Source organism: Oncorhynchus kisutch, unplaced genomic scaffold, assembly GCF_002021735.2.
Source record: "Oncorhynchus kisutch isolate 150728-3 unplaced genomic scaffold, Okis_V2 scaffold1038, whole genome shotgun sequence".
NCBI classification, from domain to species: Eukaryota; Metazoa; Chordata; class Actinopteri; order Salmoniformes; family Salmonidae; genus Oncorhynchus; species Oncorhynchus kisutch.
In genome coordinates this window covers 26967-44474 of record NW_022262983.1, presented here as the reverse complement: position 1 = coordinate 44474, position 17508 = coordinate 26967, and the positions used below count along the sequence as shown (strand labels likewise).

Here is a 17508-nt window from a genome sequence, read left to right as displayed (position 1 = left end):
CAGTCCTTCATGGTCCAATTGCTGCAAGGAAACCACTACTAAAATACACCAATAAGAAGAATAGACTTGCGTGGGCCAAGAAACACGGGCAATGGACATTAGACCAGACATTGTTCATGTAGAACAGAACCAACCCTACACTGACTGACTACAGTAGAACAGAACCAACCCTACACTGACTGACTCATGTAGAACAGAACCAACCCTACACTGACTGACTACTGTAGAACAGAACCAACCCTACACTGACTGACTACAGTAGAACAGAACCAACCCTACACTGACTGACTACAGTAGAACAGAACCAACCCTACACTGACTGACTACAGTAGAACAGAACCAACCCTACACTGACTGACTACAGTAGAACAGAACCAACCCTACACTGACTGACTACAGTAGAACAGAACCAACCCTACACTGACTGACTACAGTAGAACAGAACCAACCCTACACTGACTGACTCATGTAGAACAGAACCCCCCCTACACTGACTGACTACAGTAGAACAGAACCAACCCTACACTGACTGACTACAGTAGAACAGAACCAACCCTACACTGACTGACTCATGTAGAACAGAACCCCCCCTACACTGACTGACTACAGTAGAACAGAACCCCCCCTACACTGACTGACTCATGTAGAACAGAACCAACCCTACACTGACTGACTACAGTAGAACAGAACCCCCCCTACACTGACTGACTACAGTAGAACAAAACCCCCCCCTACACTGACTGACTCATGTAGAACAGAACCAACCCTACACTGACTGACTACAGTAGAACAGAACCCCCCCTACACTGACTGACTACAGTAGAACAGAACCCCCCCTACACTGACTGACTCATGTAGAACAGAACCAACCCTACACTGACTGACTACAGTAGAACAGAACCCCCCCTACACTGACTGACTACAGTAGAACAGAACCCCCCCTACACTGACTGACTACAGTAGAACAGAACCCCCTCTACACTGACTGACTACAGTAGAACAGAACCCCCCCTACACTGACTGACTACAGTAGAACAGAACCCCCCCTACACTGACTGACTACAGTAGAACAGAACCCCCCCCCCCTACACTGACTGACTACAGTAGAACAGAACCAACCCTACACTGACTGACTACAGTAGAACAGAACCAACCCTACACTGACTGACTCATGTAGAACAGAACCCCCCCTACACTGACTGACTACAGTAGAACAGAACCCCCCCTACACTGACTGACTACAGTAGAACAGAACCAACCCTACACTGACTGACTCATGTAGAACAGAACCCCCCCCTACACTGACTGACTACAGTAGAACAGAACCAACCCTACACTGACTGACTACAGTAGAACAGAACCAACCCTACACTGACTGACTACTGTAGAACAGAACCAACCCTTCACTGACTGACTCATATAGAACAGAACCCCCCCTACACTGACTGACTACAGTAGAACAGAACCAACCCTACACTGACTGACTACAGTAGAACAGAACCAACCCTACACTGACTGACTCATGTAGAACAGAACCCCCCCTACACTGACTGACTCACGTAGAACAGAACCAACCCTACACTGACTGACTACAGTAGAACAGAACCAACCCTACACTGACTGACTACTGTAGAACAGAACCAACCTTACACTGACTGACACTGTAGAACAGAACCAACCCTACACTGACTGACTACAGTAGAACAGAACCAAACCTACACTGACTGACTACAGTAGAACAGAACCAACCCTACACTGACTGACTCATGTAGAACAGAACCAACCCTACACTGATTGACTCATATAGAACAGAACCAACCCTACACTGACTGACTACAGTAGAACAGAACCAACCCTACACTGACTGACTACAGTAGAACATAACCAACCCTACACTGACTGACTACAGTAGAACAGAACCAGCCCTACACTGACTGACTCATGTAGAACAGAACCAACCCTACACTGACTGACTACAGTAGAACATAACCAACCCTACACTGACTGACTACAGTAGAACAGAACCAACCCTACACTGACTAACTACAGTAGAACAGAACCAGCCCTACACTGACTGACTACTGTAGAACAGAACCAACCCTGCACTGACTGACTCATGTAGAACAGAACCAAACCTACACTGACTGACTACAGTAGAACAGAACCAACCCGGCACTGGGACACTTATCTACCCCAGATAGCAGATGACACGCTGGCTGACATATTTATAATGGCTGTGCTGTGTGTGATGCTTCCTCTCTCCAGAGAAACTCCTCCTGAAGCCTCAGGACAGGCTCTACTCTGATTCGCTGACAGCAGTGGGGAGGCTGCACGTGTGCAGAAAGGACCTGAGTGAAGTCATGGTAGGAATCACAATGAGTCCACTTCAATGCAGTTCCTCAGCAGGCTACAATGTGAATGAATCTAGCAGAGGTGACAGTCCTCAGGCCTCCTATCAAGCTACTTCTGCATTTGGTTTATCACATTATATTCCTGATTCCTACTGGATATGATTCCAGCCTATATCCCACAGGGTCATATCACACCAGAAAATAACATGTTCTTACATGCCCCAACAGAACATAACATATTCCTTTCTCCTCTCAGAGCCCGTTCACAGACAACGCAGAGCTACAACAGAGGTCAGCTCGCATGCTGAGTATGAACACATGGGACGTGGCTGTCACCCTTACAAACTTTGACTGGAGTGTCTTCAACTCAATACATGAGGTCCGTGACATCAACTTTTGTCCATCACCTACACTATGCATGCGTCCCAGTTGGCATCCGATTCACTTTAGTGCACCTTTTTACCAGGGCCCATAGAGCTCTGGTCAAAAGTAGTGCGCTATAAAGGGAATAGGGTGCCATTTAGGATACAGTTAAAGATATTAGTGATTCAAAGCTTTCTACAAGCTCACCGGTGTCCTGTCCTGTCTCTCTCCACTACAGCAAGAGCTGGTGTACTTCACGTTCAGCCGTCATGCCAGCAGTGGCCACACAGTGGCGCTGGAGCTGCTGCTGCAGCGCTGCAATGAGGTACAGCTGTGGGTGATGACAGAAGTCCTGATGTGTCCTACGCTCTGCAACAGAGTCCAGCTCATCAAGAAGTTCATCAAAATCGCTGCCCAGTGAGCTCTCTTCTCTTCTCTTCTCTGACCACAACATAGTGGGCAACAGCATTTAGAGCAGAGTTGTTACATCCTCAAAATGTGATGTCTTCTTCTACAGATGTAGAGCAGTATGATTGGTCCATTTCACTAAGGGCCCAATACTTCAACTACAGAACTCTGCACAACACTCTATTATAGTGAGGTCTGCATGGACAGGATGCCCCCTCCTGTGGTTTAGTGAGGAATTACAGTTTGTATTTCTGTATCATCACTGTATGAAGCTGGTGTTAACAGTGTGTCACTCTTTATTTCCTCAGCTGTAAAGCCCAAAGGAACCTCAACTCTTTCTTTGCCATCGTTATGGGTCTGAACACCGCAGCAGTTAGCCGCCTCAGTCAGACCTGGGAGGTCAGTGTTTGTCTGCTTCTGTATGCGACTATTTGTGATGGGACGTCTTTTAAGCTTTTCAGATAAACTGGTCTTGATTGTCTTTTGCCAAGGGACAGTTTGAAATGTACTGTTTAGATCAAAATAGGAGAGAGTTGTCAAACTTTTTGTTGTTGCTTTGAGGATTATTTTATTTTAGATTTATTTGGCACAGGGGAGGGTAGTGTGTTTTTATTGGGCAGAGGGGAGGGTAGTGTGTTTTTATTGGGCAGAGGGGAGGGTAGTGTGTTTTTATTGGGCAGAGGGGAGGGTAGTGTGTTTTTATTGGGCAGAGGGGAGGGTAGTGTGTTTTTATTGGGCAGAGGGGAGGGTAGTGTGTTTTTATTGGGCAGAGGGGAGGGTAGTGTGTTTTTATTGGGCAGAGGGGAGGGTAGTGTGTTTTTATTGGGCAGAGGGGAGGGTAGTGTGTTTTTATTGGGCAGAGGGGAGGGTAGTGTGTTTTTATTGGGCAGAGGGGAGGGTAGTGTGTTTTTATTGGGCAGAGGGGAGGGTAGTGTGTTTTTATTGGGCAGAGGGGAGGGTAGTGTGTTTTTATTGGGCAGAGGGGAGGGTAGTGTGTTTTTATTGGGCAGAGGGGAGGGTAGTGTGTTTTTATTGGGCAGAGGGGAGGGTAGTGTGTTTTTATTGGGCAGAGGGGAGGGTAGTGTGTTTTTATTGGGCAGAGGGGAGGGTAGTGTGTTTTTATTGGGCAGAGGGGAGGGTAGTGTGTTTTTATTGGGCAGAGGGGAGGGTAGTGTGTTTTTATTGGGCACAAAGGAGGGTAGTGTGTTTTTATTGGGCAGAGGGGAGGGTAGTGTGTTTTTATTGGGCAGAGGGGAGGGTAGTGTGTTTTTATTGGGCACAAAGGAGGGTAGTGTGTTTTTATTATATATAGTCTACCACTCAGCTGTCTAACCTGCCCTCTATTCATAGTGACTATAGTAGTAGATGAATCATATATAGTCTACCACTCAGCTGTCTAACATGCCCTCTATTCATAGTGACTACAGTAGTAGATGAATCATATATAGTCTACCACTCAGCTGTCTAACCTGCCCTCTATTCATAGTGACTATAGTAGTAGATGAATCATATATAGTCTACCACTCAGCTGTCTAACATGCCCTCTATTCATAGTGACTATAGTAGTAGATTAATTATATATAGTCTACCACTCAGCTGTCTAACCTGCCCTCTGTTCATAGTGACTACAGTAGTAGATGAATCATATATAGTCTACCACTCAGCTGTCTAACCTGCCCTCTGTTCATAGTGACTACAGTAGTAGATGAATCATATATAGTCTACCACTCAGCTGTCTAACCTGCCCTCTGTTCATAGTGACTATAGTAGTAGATGAATCATATATAGTCTACCACTCAGCTGTCTAACCTGCCCTCTATTCATAGTGACAGTAGCGGTGGGTGGATGTTTATCCAGATCTGCAAAATGCTAACTAGCAATAATACCACCCATACAATCATTCAAATCTGCACCCAATGTTCAATATAAATCCACTGGATAGAAGAGTAGCTGAGAGGCATCATTACTTCATGAAAGAACAGTGAAGACATGAAAGATGCAGCTCAAAAATCTCCCCTATTGATCTCGTTTAGGGACAATACGGTTATCCTACCTAGATTACTGGACCCTACTACACCATAATGCAATGAAAAGTTGCATCACTGTTTTCAATTGAGTACAGTTCTACTCTAGGATGTAAACTGCATTGAAAATGCCATTTGAATAATGGCTGAAAAGCTGTGTTATTTGAATGTTTCATTCCATGGATCAGTTGTGGGTCTCTACTCTGGACAGATTGTAGAAAAGGCACAGTAGCAGGCCAGCTGGATTTTTACTTCTGATGCTGATCATCATTCTCCTAAGTGTTCTTCACATAGGCCTGTGCTCCCAGCAGGCCCAGTTATTCAGGGAAACTGAACACGCGTTCGGCCTCCTTTCCCATCTATTTCTAGACCTACAAGCCAACGCCTAAATATAGTCGCAATGTTTCAGTCTGAAAACGCTACTTCAAAAGTCTCCTGTTGGCTACCTGCTCACATCCATCCACTCCACCATACACCCAGTGTACAAAACATTATGAACACCTTCCTAGTATTGGGTTGCACCCCATTTTGCCCTCAGAACAGACTCAATTCGTAGAGGCATGGACTCTACAAGGTGTTAAAAGCATTCGACAGGGATGCTGACCCATGTTGACTCCAATGCTTCCCGCAGTTGTGTCAAGTTGGCTGGATGTCCTTTGGATGGTAGACCATTCTTGATACATACAGGAAACCGTTGATTGTGAAAACCCAGAAGCATTGCAGTTCTTGACACACAAACTGGTGCGCCTGGCACCTACTACCATACCCTGTTCAAAGGCACTTCAATATATTTTGTCTTTCCCATTGACCCTCTGAATGTCACACATACACAATCCATGTCTCAATTGTCTCATTGGCTTAAAAATCCTTCTTTAACCTGTCTCCTCCCCTTCATCTACTCTGATTGAAGTGGATTTAACAAGTGACATCAATAATGGATCATAGCTTTCACCTGGATTCACCTGGTCAGTCTATATCATGGGAAGGGCAGTTCCTATTGTTTTGTACACTCAGTGTAGTTCCAGCATCTTAACTGTGCAACGGCCATTCATCAATGGAAAGAGACATCTGTTACAAAACAGCATAAAGTTGAATGACATTCGTAGATTGTGAGGCCAAGCCTTCGATACTGAGTAAGTCTACAAGGTAGGGAAGGATGTATTCTCTGTCAGATAGACATTCTCTACTTGATTGTGGAGTTGAAAACACAATCCATGATGATAAACGCTCAGTCAGTAAGCAGTATGCATTTATGCATTTCATATTGGTTGTGTGTGGTGCATTGGCACAGAAACCTGTTGGTGGAAAACACAGGAGGTTGGTGGCACCTTAATTGTGGAGGACGGGCTTACGGTAATGGCTGGAGCAGAATTAGTGGGATGGTATCAAATGCATGATTTCCATGTGTTTGACAACATTCCATTTTCTCTGTTCCTGGCTATTGTTATGAGCCGTCCTCCCCTCAGCAGCCTCCACTGGTGGAAAATTCATTGCAAATATTTTATATAATTATAAATATAGCATCAAACTGTTAAAAATCTGATTTCCCCTTAGCTGATCATTGTCTGCTGCCAGCTCTGATTGTATCGTAATGAGACAAGCAGGGAGAGTGAGCTCGTCTGTGGTGGTCGACGAACCCTAAACCTTCTAGCCCGTAGCCCTACGTGGCATCGACTGTACCACGAACCCTAAACCTTCTAGCCCGTAGCCCTGCGTGGCATCGACTGTACCACGAACCCTAAACCTTCTGGCCCGTATCCCTGCGTGGCATCAACTGTACCACAAAACCTAAACCTTCTGGCCCGTATCCCTGCATGGTATCAACTGTACCATGAAACCCTGCTGAAGTAGTAAAGTGGATATCCACGGTTATAAACACAGGGTTGCTACAGTGATTGTTATTTGTGGTGGTAATAATATTGTATGAGGGAGGAGGGTGTGCACACTGTTTCACAGGACAAGGAGGAGGTCTGAGTCAACCCAGTAAATGTTGTGGCAACTAAACCTGTTTTTCTTTCCATCAGAAAGTTCCAGGAAAATTCAAAAAACTGTTTTTGGAACTGGAGATGTTGACAGTAAGTTCATCATGTTTTATTGTGTAGAGATCCTGTAATAATGAATGGGACTATACATGGAATTATGTGTTGTACGTTTAGTACTAGGAACATATTGGGTCATCACTGTTGAGTTAATAAAAGCAGGAGGCTTTATTAATTATCACTAGGTCTGGTCATCTTGGGACATAGTGACAGATGTTAGGGGTTGTGAGGGCTTCTGCAGTGCACATGTTCGAGTCCCAAAAGGCACCCTATGCCTTACATAGTGCACTACCTGTGACCTGATCCCTATGGGCCCTGGTCATAAGTATACACTATATAGGGAAGATGTTGGCATTTGGGCACCCTACAGACCACGTTTCTCCCCAAAGACAAGTGTCACACATCACATCTGTCTCAACATGTCTTCACAGGACCCCTCTCTCAACCACAAAGCCTACAGGGACGCTTTCAAGAAGACCAAGACGCCCAAGATCCCTTTCCTTCCTCTGCTACTGAAAGGTGCCTAGACTCAGAAAACACTGCATGTTGCTGTCTTCACTGCCTCCTGAACCCTGCAGTGGTCTGTAATGTTACTGTCATCACTGCCTCCTGAACCCTGCAGTGGTCTGTAATGTTGCTGTCATCAATGCCTCCTGAACCCTGCAGTGGTCTGTAATGTTACTGTCATCACTGCCTCCTGAACACTGCAGTGGTCTGTAATGTTACTGTCATCACTGCCTCCTGAACCCTGCAGTGGTCTGTAATGTTACTGTCATCACTGCCTCCTGAACCCTGCAGTGGTCTGTAATCTTACTGTCATCACTGCCTCCTGAACCCTGCAGTGGTCTGTAATGTTACTGTCATCAATGTCTCCTGAACCCTGCAGTGGTCTGTAATGTTACTGTCATCACTGCCTCCTGAACACTGCAGTAGTCTGTAATGTTACTGTCATCACTGCCTCCTGAACCCTGCAGTGGTCTGTAATGTTACTGTCATCACTGCCTCCTGAACCCTGCAGTGGTCTGTAATGTTACTGTCATCACTGCCTCCTGAACCCTGCAGTGGTCTGTAATGTTACTGTCATCACTGCCTCCTGAACCCTGCAGTGGTCTGTAATGTTACTGTCATCAATGTCTCCTGAACCCTGCAGTGGTCTGTAATGTTACTGTCATCACTGCCTCCTGAACCCTGCAGTGGTCTGTAATGTTACTGTCATCACTGCCTCCTGAACCCTGCAGTGGTCTGTAATCTTACTGTCATCACTGCCTCCTGAACACTGCAGTGGTCTGTAATGTTACTGTCATCACTGCCTCCTGAACCCTGCAGTGGTCTGTAATGTTACTGTCATCACTGCCTCCTGAACCCTGCAGTGGTCTGTAATGTTGCTGTCATCAATGCCTCCTGAACCCTGCAGTGGTCTGTAATGTTACTGTCATCACTGCCTCCTGAACACTGCAGTGGTCTGTAATGTTACTGTCATCACTGCCTCCTGAACCCTGCAGTGGTCTGTAATGTTACTGTCATCACTGCCTCCTGAACCCTGCAGTGGTCTGTAATCTTACTGTCATCACTGCCTCCTGAACCCTGCAGTGGTCTGTAATGTTACTGTCATCAATGTCTCCTGAACCCTGCAGTGGTCTGTAATGTTACTGTCATCACTGCCTCCTGAACACTGCAGTAGTCTGTAATGTTACTGTCATCACTGCCTCCTGAACCCTGCAGTGGTCTGTAATGTTACTGTCATCACTGCCTCCTGAACCCTGCAGTGGTCTGTAATGTTACTGTCATCACTGCCTCCTGAACCCTGCAGTGGTCTGTAATGTTACTGTCATCACTGCCTCCTGAACCCTGCAGTGGTCTGTAATGTTACTGTCATCAATGTCTCCTGAACCCTGCAGTGGTCTGTAATGTTACTGTCATCACTGCCTCCTGAACCCTGCAGTGGTCTGTAATGTTACTGTCATCACTGCCTCCTGAACCCTGCAGTGGTCTGTAATCTTACTGTCATCACTGCCTCCTGAACCCTGCAGTGGTCTGTAATGTTACTGTCATCAATGCCTCCTGAACCCTGCAGTGGTCTGTAATGTTACTGTCATCACGGCCTCCTGAACCCTGCAGTGGTCTGTAATGTTACTGTCATCACTGCTTCCTGAACACTGCAGTGGTCTGTAATGTTACTGTCATCACTGCCTCCTGAACACTGCAGTGTTCTGTAATGTTACTGTCATCACTGCCTCCTGAACCCTGCAGTGATCTGTAATGCAGACAGAAATATTGTGAGCTAAACTTAAATCAGGATCGCCGAACTAGCACTCAATATTTGAACTCTGCTACATTGTTCCCTTTCTCTTAGATATCACTTTCATTCACGAGGGCAACAAAACGTTTCTCGATAACCTGGTGAATTTTGAAAAGCTGGTAAGTCGCTCCAGTATGACGGAAGGGGTTGAACATGTCAGTGTACCCAGTGTTTCTTCAACTATAGACAGAAATCAGGTCATCTAAAATATGTGATGGATGTGTATTTGATGTGTATGGTGTCCATCTCCTCTTGCAGCACATGATAGCCGACACGGTGCGTCTCATCAGACACTGTCAGGAGGATCACATGGGTGGGTGAAGTGTGTGTGTGTGGGTGTTACTCTCACACAGTCTTAGATCAGCAATGACCATCAACTTTGATGAGCTATCCTTGAACCTCCATACTCATGTCATTACTTACACGCAGTAGACAGGTCACAGTGTTGACTTTCTACAGTCAGCCACTATAACACAGTAGACAGGTCACAGTGATGACTTTCTACAGTCAGCCACTATAAGACAGTAGACAGGTCACAGTGATGACTTTCTACAGTCAGCCACTATAAGACAGTAGACAGGTCACAGTGTTGACTTTCTACAGTCAGCCACTATAACACAGTAGACAGGTCACAGTGTTGACTTTCTACAGTCAGCCACTATAACACAGTAGACAGGTCACAGTGATGACTTTCTACAGTCAGCCACTATAAGACAGTAGACAGGTCACAGTGATGACTTTCTACAGTCAGCCACTATAAGACAGTAGACAGGTCACAGTGTTGACTTTCTCCAGTCAGCCACTATAACACAGTAGACAGGTCACAGTGTTGACTTTCTACAGTCAGCCACTATAACACAGTAGACAGGTCACAGTGTTGACTTTCTACAGTCAGCCACTATAACACAGTAGACAGGTCACAGTGTTGACTTTCTACAGTCAGCCACTATAACACAGTAGACAAGTCACAGTGTTGACTTTCTACAGTCAGCCACTATAACACAGTAGACAGGTCACAGTGTTGACTTTCTACAGTCATCCACTATAACACAGTAGACAGGTCACAGTGTTGACTTTCTACAGTCAGCCACTATAACACAGTAGACAAGTCACAGTGTTGACTTTCTACAGTCAGCCACTATAACACAGTAGACAGGTCACAGTGTTGACTTTCTACAGTCAGCCACTATAACACAGTAGACAGGTCACAGTGTTGACTTCCTACAGTCAGCCACTATAACACAGTAGACAGGTCACAGTGTTGACTTTCTACAGTCAGCCACTATAACACAGTAGACAGTTCACAGTGATGACTTTCTACAGTCACCCACTATAACACAGTAGACAGGTCACAGTGTTGACTTTCTAAAGTTGTTGTACAGTAAAGATGACTCAACTACAGCAGTCAGCAGAATAACAGTATCCAATTAGATAATCAGTACATCAATAACAACATTATATGTTACTATAGTAAATTGATTGAGTCATTAATGCTGAGAACCCCCTACGGTACACAGCCACTCACAGTAATGAAGACTGTGTACCAACAACTATCTTCTGTCATGGATAATTCTGTGTGTGTGTGTGTGTGTGTGTGTGTGTGTATTTACTGTGTGGTTTACCTCCTAGGGAACGGGATGCCCCAGAAGAGCAGTCCGGAGGTGCAGGCCTATGTCGACTACCTTCACGTCATTGACAATCAGCAGACTCTGTTTGAACTGTCCCACAGACTGGAACCCCGTGTGTAGATAGACTACATACACTCTCTGAGCCTGCCTCCCTCCACCCCTCGAAGTCAGACCACCAAGGAGAAGGGTACCAACTAGTCTTTGGAAACACCCCTCAGGACCCCTCAGGACTCATAGAGAAACATGGGTTGGCCAACTCTACAGAGCCCAGCTCTAACACACACACACACACACACACACACACACACACACACACACACACACACACACACACACACACACACACACACACACACACATACACACACACACACACACACACACACACACACACACACACACACACACACACACACAGGATTCTATTAATCAGCTGCTCACACAGCAGGACTTTGATGAGTTGAATTAGGTGGGTTAATGCAGGACTGGAACAAAAGCCAGAGGGATAGGGTTGGCCAGAGCTGACAGGGAGATGACTGTGTGGCGCTGGCCAACCACTAGATGGCGCCAAAAGGCATACTGGAATACTGAGCAACGATGGAGCAGAGGTAACCAAAGAGCTTCTCAGTTTAACAAATAGATCTGGACCCGTATTGATCAAAGGATCCCAGAGTAGGAGTGCTGATCTAGGATTTGTTTAGCCTTTTGGATCATAATGAATTGACAGGGACCTAGATCAGCACTCCTACTCAGTGATGTCCTGGTAGATAAATTGGTGGATAAACTTGGATTGCTGGTCGCAGTGAAAAAAGTAACGCTTCCTATTCTTTCAATGCATTTTTCTGCAAAATGTGGGTACATTGTTGGGTCCCTCCCCCAAAAAGGCGGGTACATTGTTGGGTCCCTCCCCCAAAAAGGTGGTTACATTGTTGGGGCCCTCCCCCCAAAAATGTGGGTACATTGTTGGGGCCCTCCCCCCAAAAAGGTGGGTACATTGTTGGGTCCCTCCCCCAAAAAGGTGGTTACATTGTTGGGGCCCTCCCCCCAAAAAGGTGGGTACATTGTTGGGTCCCTCCCCCAAAAAGGTGGTTACATTGTTGGGGCCCTCCCCCCAAAAATGTGGGTACATCGCGTTTACCCTCCACTACACCAGTGATCCTACTCTGAGACTCTTTATGAATATGGACCCTGCTTCAGTCACTCTGTATTGATAGCTTCAGGTTGTTGTTATCTGCTTCCAAACAGGTGACCACTCCCTGATTATCTATCTACACACAATGAATGAAAGCATCAACCTTCTGGGGACTTGAACACCAGGACACTACACTTGACAGACCTCCAAGTGCATGACCACCACACACTAGGCTGCTGTTAAGCTAAATGGATTTAAACAACAATATTGAAAAGTGTGTGTGTGTGTGTGTGTGTGTGTGTGTGTGTGTGTGTGTGTGTGTGTGTGTGTGTGTGTGTGTGTGTGCGTGTGTGTGTGTGTGTGTTGCATAAATGTCACTTCCAAATACTGAAAAAAAGATCATTCTAAATATTTAAAGTGAAGTGTAAAGTGTGAGGTAATAAAACCTTCCTCGACAGCAGAAGGGTTTTGTTACAGCTATAGATAATGTAATAAACCATCCTCAACAGTAGAAGGGTTATGTTACAGTTATAGATAATGTAATAAACCATCCTCAACAGTAGAAGGGTTATGTTACAGTTATAGATAATGTAATAAACCATCCTCAACAGTAGAAGGGTTATGTTACAGTTATAGATAATGTATTAAACCATCCTCAACAGTAGAAGGGTTATGTTACACTTATAGATAATGTAATAAACCATCAACAGTAGAAGGGTTATGTTACAGTTATAGATAATGTAATAAACCCTCCTCAACAGTAGTAGAAGGGTTATGTCACAGTTATGGACTTAGATGTTTGGTCTTAGCTGTGGACAATCAGAGACGTAGCTTGAGGCATCAGATCCTTTGCCTGTCATGTCTCTGTATCTGCACTATGAAGGAACAGCAATACACCAAGTCAACACTTCTGCCTTTGAACATTCTTGTCCAGTTAAAACGCCTTTGCCTTTTTCTTTCAGTGGCAGTATTAGTTATTCTTATAGAAATGGCTAATATTCTGTACATGTTTATGAGCCATCCACCTGCAGGATGTTGTATCCTGTTCTAGAGAATCCTCTTGGTGAATGTTTCAGTGGTTTAGAAAAGAGATCAGACCCTGATATAGAGGTTCTTCAGTAGCACCACCAGTTCTCCTGTTGTGGATTCCCCTGATGTGTAATGTGTGTATCACAGAGATGAAACACTTCTATATCCATGGTGTGTATAGTGTTTTGAGGCAGGTCATGTACTATAGATTCCATCTATATACTGTAGTATGTTGTGCGTTCCCTGGTTGGACATGGAGATTGGAGAAGTATTTATTATTATGATAATAGACTTATTTATTTGCTCGTTGTGCACTACTTTTGACCAGGTAGTGTACTATGTAGGGAATAGGGTATAATTTCTGTCCTTTTTACCTGCCGTGGGGTTTCAATAGGTTAGGAACTGGTCTGCATGATGTGGTAAAGCCATGGATCGACCACCAAGTAAAATATGCATGGAACAAAAAGCATTTCCTTGTGAAGTAGTGGTTTTCTACATGTCGCTACAATGCCCAAATCAGCATGTACTAACAAATATTATTTCAGAAAGGGAAACAAAAGCAATACCAAGTCACTGCTCTTCTCTCTCATCAGTCTTTCTGCGTTTCATTTCCTACAGTCCTTTTGAAATGTTAAATAATAAATGAAATGTTTTGTTGTATGAATACAGTGTGGTGAGTTTCTGTGGAAAGACGTGCGGATACATAGTTCAACTCAGAGAAATGCCTCGGCACCGCAGAACTGAGACGAGTGAGATGCAAGACTTCGTTCTCACCGTCGCACAGCGTCTGCGCGTGTGCAAAGGGTTCCTTCACGCTGATTCATAATCTGAAACTACTATCTCATGGTCAAGCGATGAACACAGACGTTGACGTCAACACTTATATTTTTAAAAAACAACTTTTTTAGTTTCATGTTTCGTAACTAAAATACAACATGCTCTCTCAGAAATAATGCCTTAAATATTCAGTCTTCATCCTCACGGTTGCTCTTTCACCAAACAAAAATCTATCAAATATCACTATCTGCTCACTTTGCATGGAGCCTAGTACAACAACAAACAAGACCAGCTTTACTCCAGTTCCCTAAAAGCATCTGTGCCCCAGCCCGATGCCCTCATTGGCCTTAACCAGGTGCCCTGTGTGGCCTTTAACATGCCTCTCTATGACATTCCCCCTGCTGGGCCAGGCTGTACACCCTGCCATTTCCTCCCCAACATCCTGGGCACCCCCTCATTTTCCCGTCACATAATCACTGCCTAGCTGCCGCCGCCGCACGCTAATGGGGGGAAGAGAGGAGGCAGATGAAGACCTAGGTCTGTGTCCCAAATGGCACACTATTCTCTATATAGTGCACTATTTTTGGACTACTTCTGGTCCAAAGTAGTGCACTATGTAGGGAGGGAATAGGTTGCCAATTTGGGACACAGCCCTAGAGCACGGAGGGAAGGCTTCATTTCCCCGTGGAGGATACAACAAACCCACAGAATCAATCTTCCATCTGCTGGCTGTTCTGTTGTTGTAGCCTGACAGTGTAGAAGCCACTTTGGCTCCCAGGAAGGAATTAAGTGCAAGACAACAGCTATTTGCGTCGGAGTGCGTTGGGTGCCGGGGGAGAAGACAGAATCCTTCTATGTGGGACTCCAACTAAAGATTACCGTGGTGACGTTAATTGGTGAATGTGCTCATAGAAGTGTGTAATTTAATGAGTTTAACAACACAAAATGTGCGTCAGTCATATCCGTTTCACACAGGTGTGTGGTTTTAAAGGCCCAGTGCAGTCAAAAACTAGATTTGACTTGTGTTTTATATATATTTCCACACTATGAGGTTGGAATAATACTGTGAAATTGGGAGAATTATGATAATGAACTTTTAGTGAAAGAGCTGTTTGAAAAGACCTCCTGAAATGTCAGCTTGTGTGGCTGGGTGGGGGTTTTGGACCGCCTGGTGACATCACCATGCTGTATAAGTTAATAGACCAATAACAAAGAGTTTGTCCTCCTCTCTGCCAATAACAGGACATTTTCAGGTTACACATCCCTCCCATTAGGCTCCTCCAATTATGACCCTCTCTCAGACCACTCCCAGACAGTCCTATTGCTTGAGAAATTGCATTTTGCTAAGATGGTAAGAAGCTATTTTTGTTTATTTTTGATCATTTAAATAAGGTACATAAATGTTACCCAGAAATGATTTTGATATTGAGATACAAATGGCTGCAGTGGAGTACTAAGGAACAAGGCCAACAGACGCCGTAGCCTTGATCTGCAGCAGGCAACTGTCATCTCATCAGCTTGAGGCGTCTTTGTGATTTTACCACCACCTCCCACCTTCCCAAGCCACAACACCCCGTATACATCAGCAACGTCAAACAATAATATTGATCATCTTTAAACTGAACATTATGAAATGGTTAGTTATATATAGTTGATTATCATTATTGTATGGGCTACTAGTTTAATCTCTGTGGAGCTGCATGCTCTTTTCTATGTGAAGATACATTATAAAAAATCCTCTCTGGGTGAGAATACGATCAGAACCTTGACTGTGAACCCTGGGTGATATTTCATCATAACACTGCATACAGTAGAGCTCCAGAGAGATCCATCACCAACACTGACATTATACCTCCCGCCTGGGGACTTTGGTGCACCTCAAAGGGCACAATATTCTCTATAGAAGTCCCATATGGGCCCTGATCAAAATGAGTGCACTATATAGAGAATAGGGTGCCATTTGGGACACTGTCTATGACTCAATGACAGTACAATCAAACTACTGACCCCACGTTTAGAATATTTGGGTTATGGGTTGTTGCTGTTTGTTCATCTAGTTAATCTAGCTCATCATGAACGTCAACTTCACTTGCTACATTTCCCCTCCTCTCTGGATCACATGATCCTGTTGTTGTCTGCTCATTCTGTGTGTGGTTTCATTCAGTCCAGAGAGCTTGATAACCAGACTCTATAACACAGAGCATAGAGAAATCAAGGAGGGCTGGTCTAATCTGTAGCTGCTCTTCATAGAGAGGTATCAGTGGGATCTCTGTGAATAAGTTCCTCTACATCGCCATGCCCTGAATGAATTACACCAGTCTGTTAGTATTCTGTCTCTGGTGTACAAAAAGGTCAATGTCAAACGCAGCTCATTTAAAAGTCAATAGGCGCCGTGCACACATCTCCTGGGAATGCCAGACTCTGCTCCAGACGCTTTGTGTATCATTCAGTTAGCTGACCTTCCAATGAAATATGCTCTCCATACTGAATTACATGGTCCAAATAGAGGCATAAGTTCCCGACAAATCCTGCTCCTTCTTGGGTAGTAATTCAAACATATTCATGTACACCAACAAGTAAATATTTTCTTAAATTCCTCATTGTTCATATTGACATTTTAATTTGCATTGGTGCAATACTGAAAGTAATTCAAAAATACATACAGAGAAAAGTATGTCAGTTATTGCTTATATAACATATAAATAAGTACTTTTAAAATCCTAGCTTGTTATCACCAACAATCACCAACATCACCAACAAACTATCAGGGCCCGAACACACCAAGAAAGTCGTGAAGAGGGCACGACAACGCGTTTTACCCCAGATGGCTCGTACCCCAACTAAACAAGGGCCAAGCTTCCTGCCATCCAGGATCTATATGCCAGGCAGTATCAGAGGAAGGCCCCAAAAATTGTCAAAGACTCCAAGCACCCATTTCACAGACTGTTCTCTCTGCTCCCGCACACCAAGCAGTACCGGAATGCCAAGTCTAGTTCCAAAAGACAGCTTCTACCTCCAAGCCATAAGACTGCTGAACAATTCATCAAATGGCCACCCAGACTATTTGCATTGAGCCCCCCCCCCCCCACACCCCTTGATTTTACACTGCTTCTACTCACTGGTTATTATCTATGCATAGTCACTTTACCTTTACCTATATGTACAAATGACCTTGACTAACCTGTACATTGACTCGGTACCGGTAGCCCCTGTATATAACCTCATAGTTATTTTAGTGTCTTACTTTTTTTTTTACTTGAGTTGATTTTCTTCAAACTGCATTGTTGGTTAAGGGCTTGTAAGTAAGCCTTTCACGCTAAGGGCTACATCTGTTGTATTCAGCACATGTGCACATACAATTTGTTTGATTTATAGGTTATAAAAGCTACAAAATACAAATAGTTTCTTGTTCTACTATGTATGATTCAAGAGACACACCATAATACCTAATCCCTACA

The 17508-nt window shown here is 44.5% G+C and overlaps 1 protein-coding gene across 2 annotated transcripts in view; it reads left to right on the top strand.

Annotated features, from left to right (window-relative positions):
- The window catches only part of LOC116364216 (rap guanine nucleotide exchange factor 5), a 64891-nt gene extending 50954 nt beyond the window's left edge, over nt 1–13937 (top strand). For both annotated transcript variants that reach the window (XM_031817462.1, XM_031817461.1), the window contains 9 exons: nt 2266–2363; nt 2608–2730; nt 2953–3131; nt 3431–3521; nt 7171–7221; nt 7617–7704; nt 9539–9603; nt 9743–9797; nt 11114–13937. In XM_031817462.1, the coding sequence (XP_031673322.1) occupies nt 2266–2363; nt 2608–2730; nt 2953–3131; nt 3431–3521; nt 7171–7221; nt 7617–7704; nt 9539–9603; nt 9743–9797; nt 11114–11232 (869 nt within the window). In that variant the 3' untranslated portion in view covers nt 11233–13937. The remainder of the gene's footprint in view (nt 1–2265; nt 2364–2607; nt 2731–2952; nt 3132–3430; nt 3522–7170; nt 7222–7616; nt 7705–9538; nt 9604–9742; nt 9798–11113) is intronic.
- The last annotated feature ends 3571 nt before the right edge of the window (nt 13938–17508 follow it).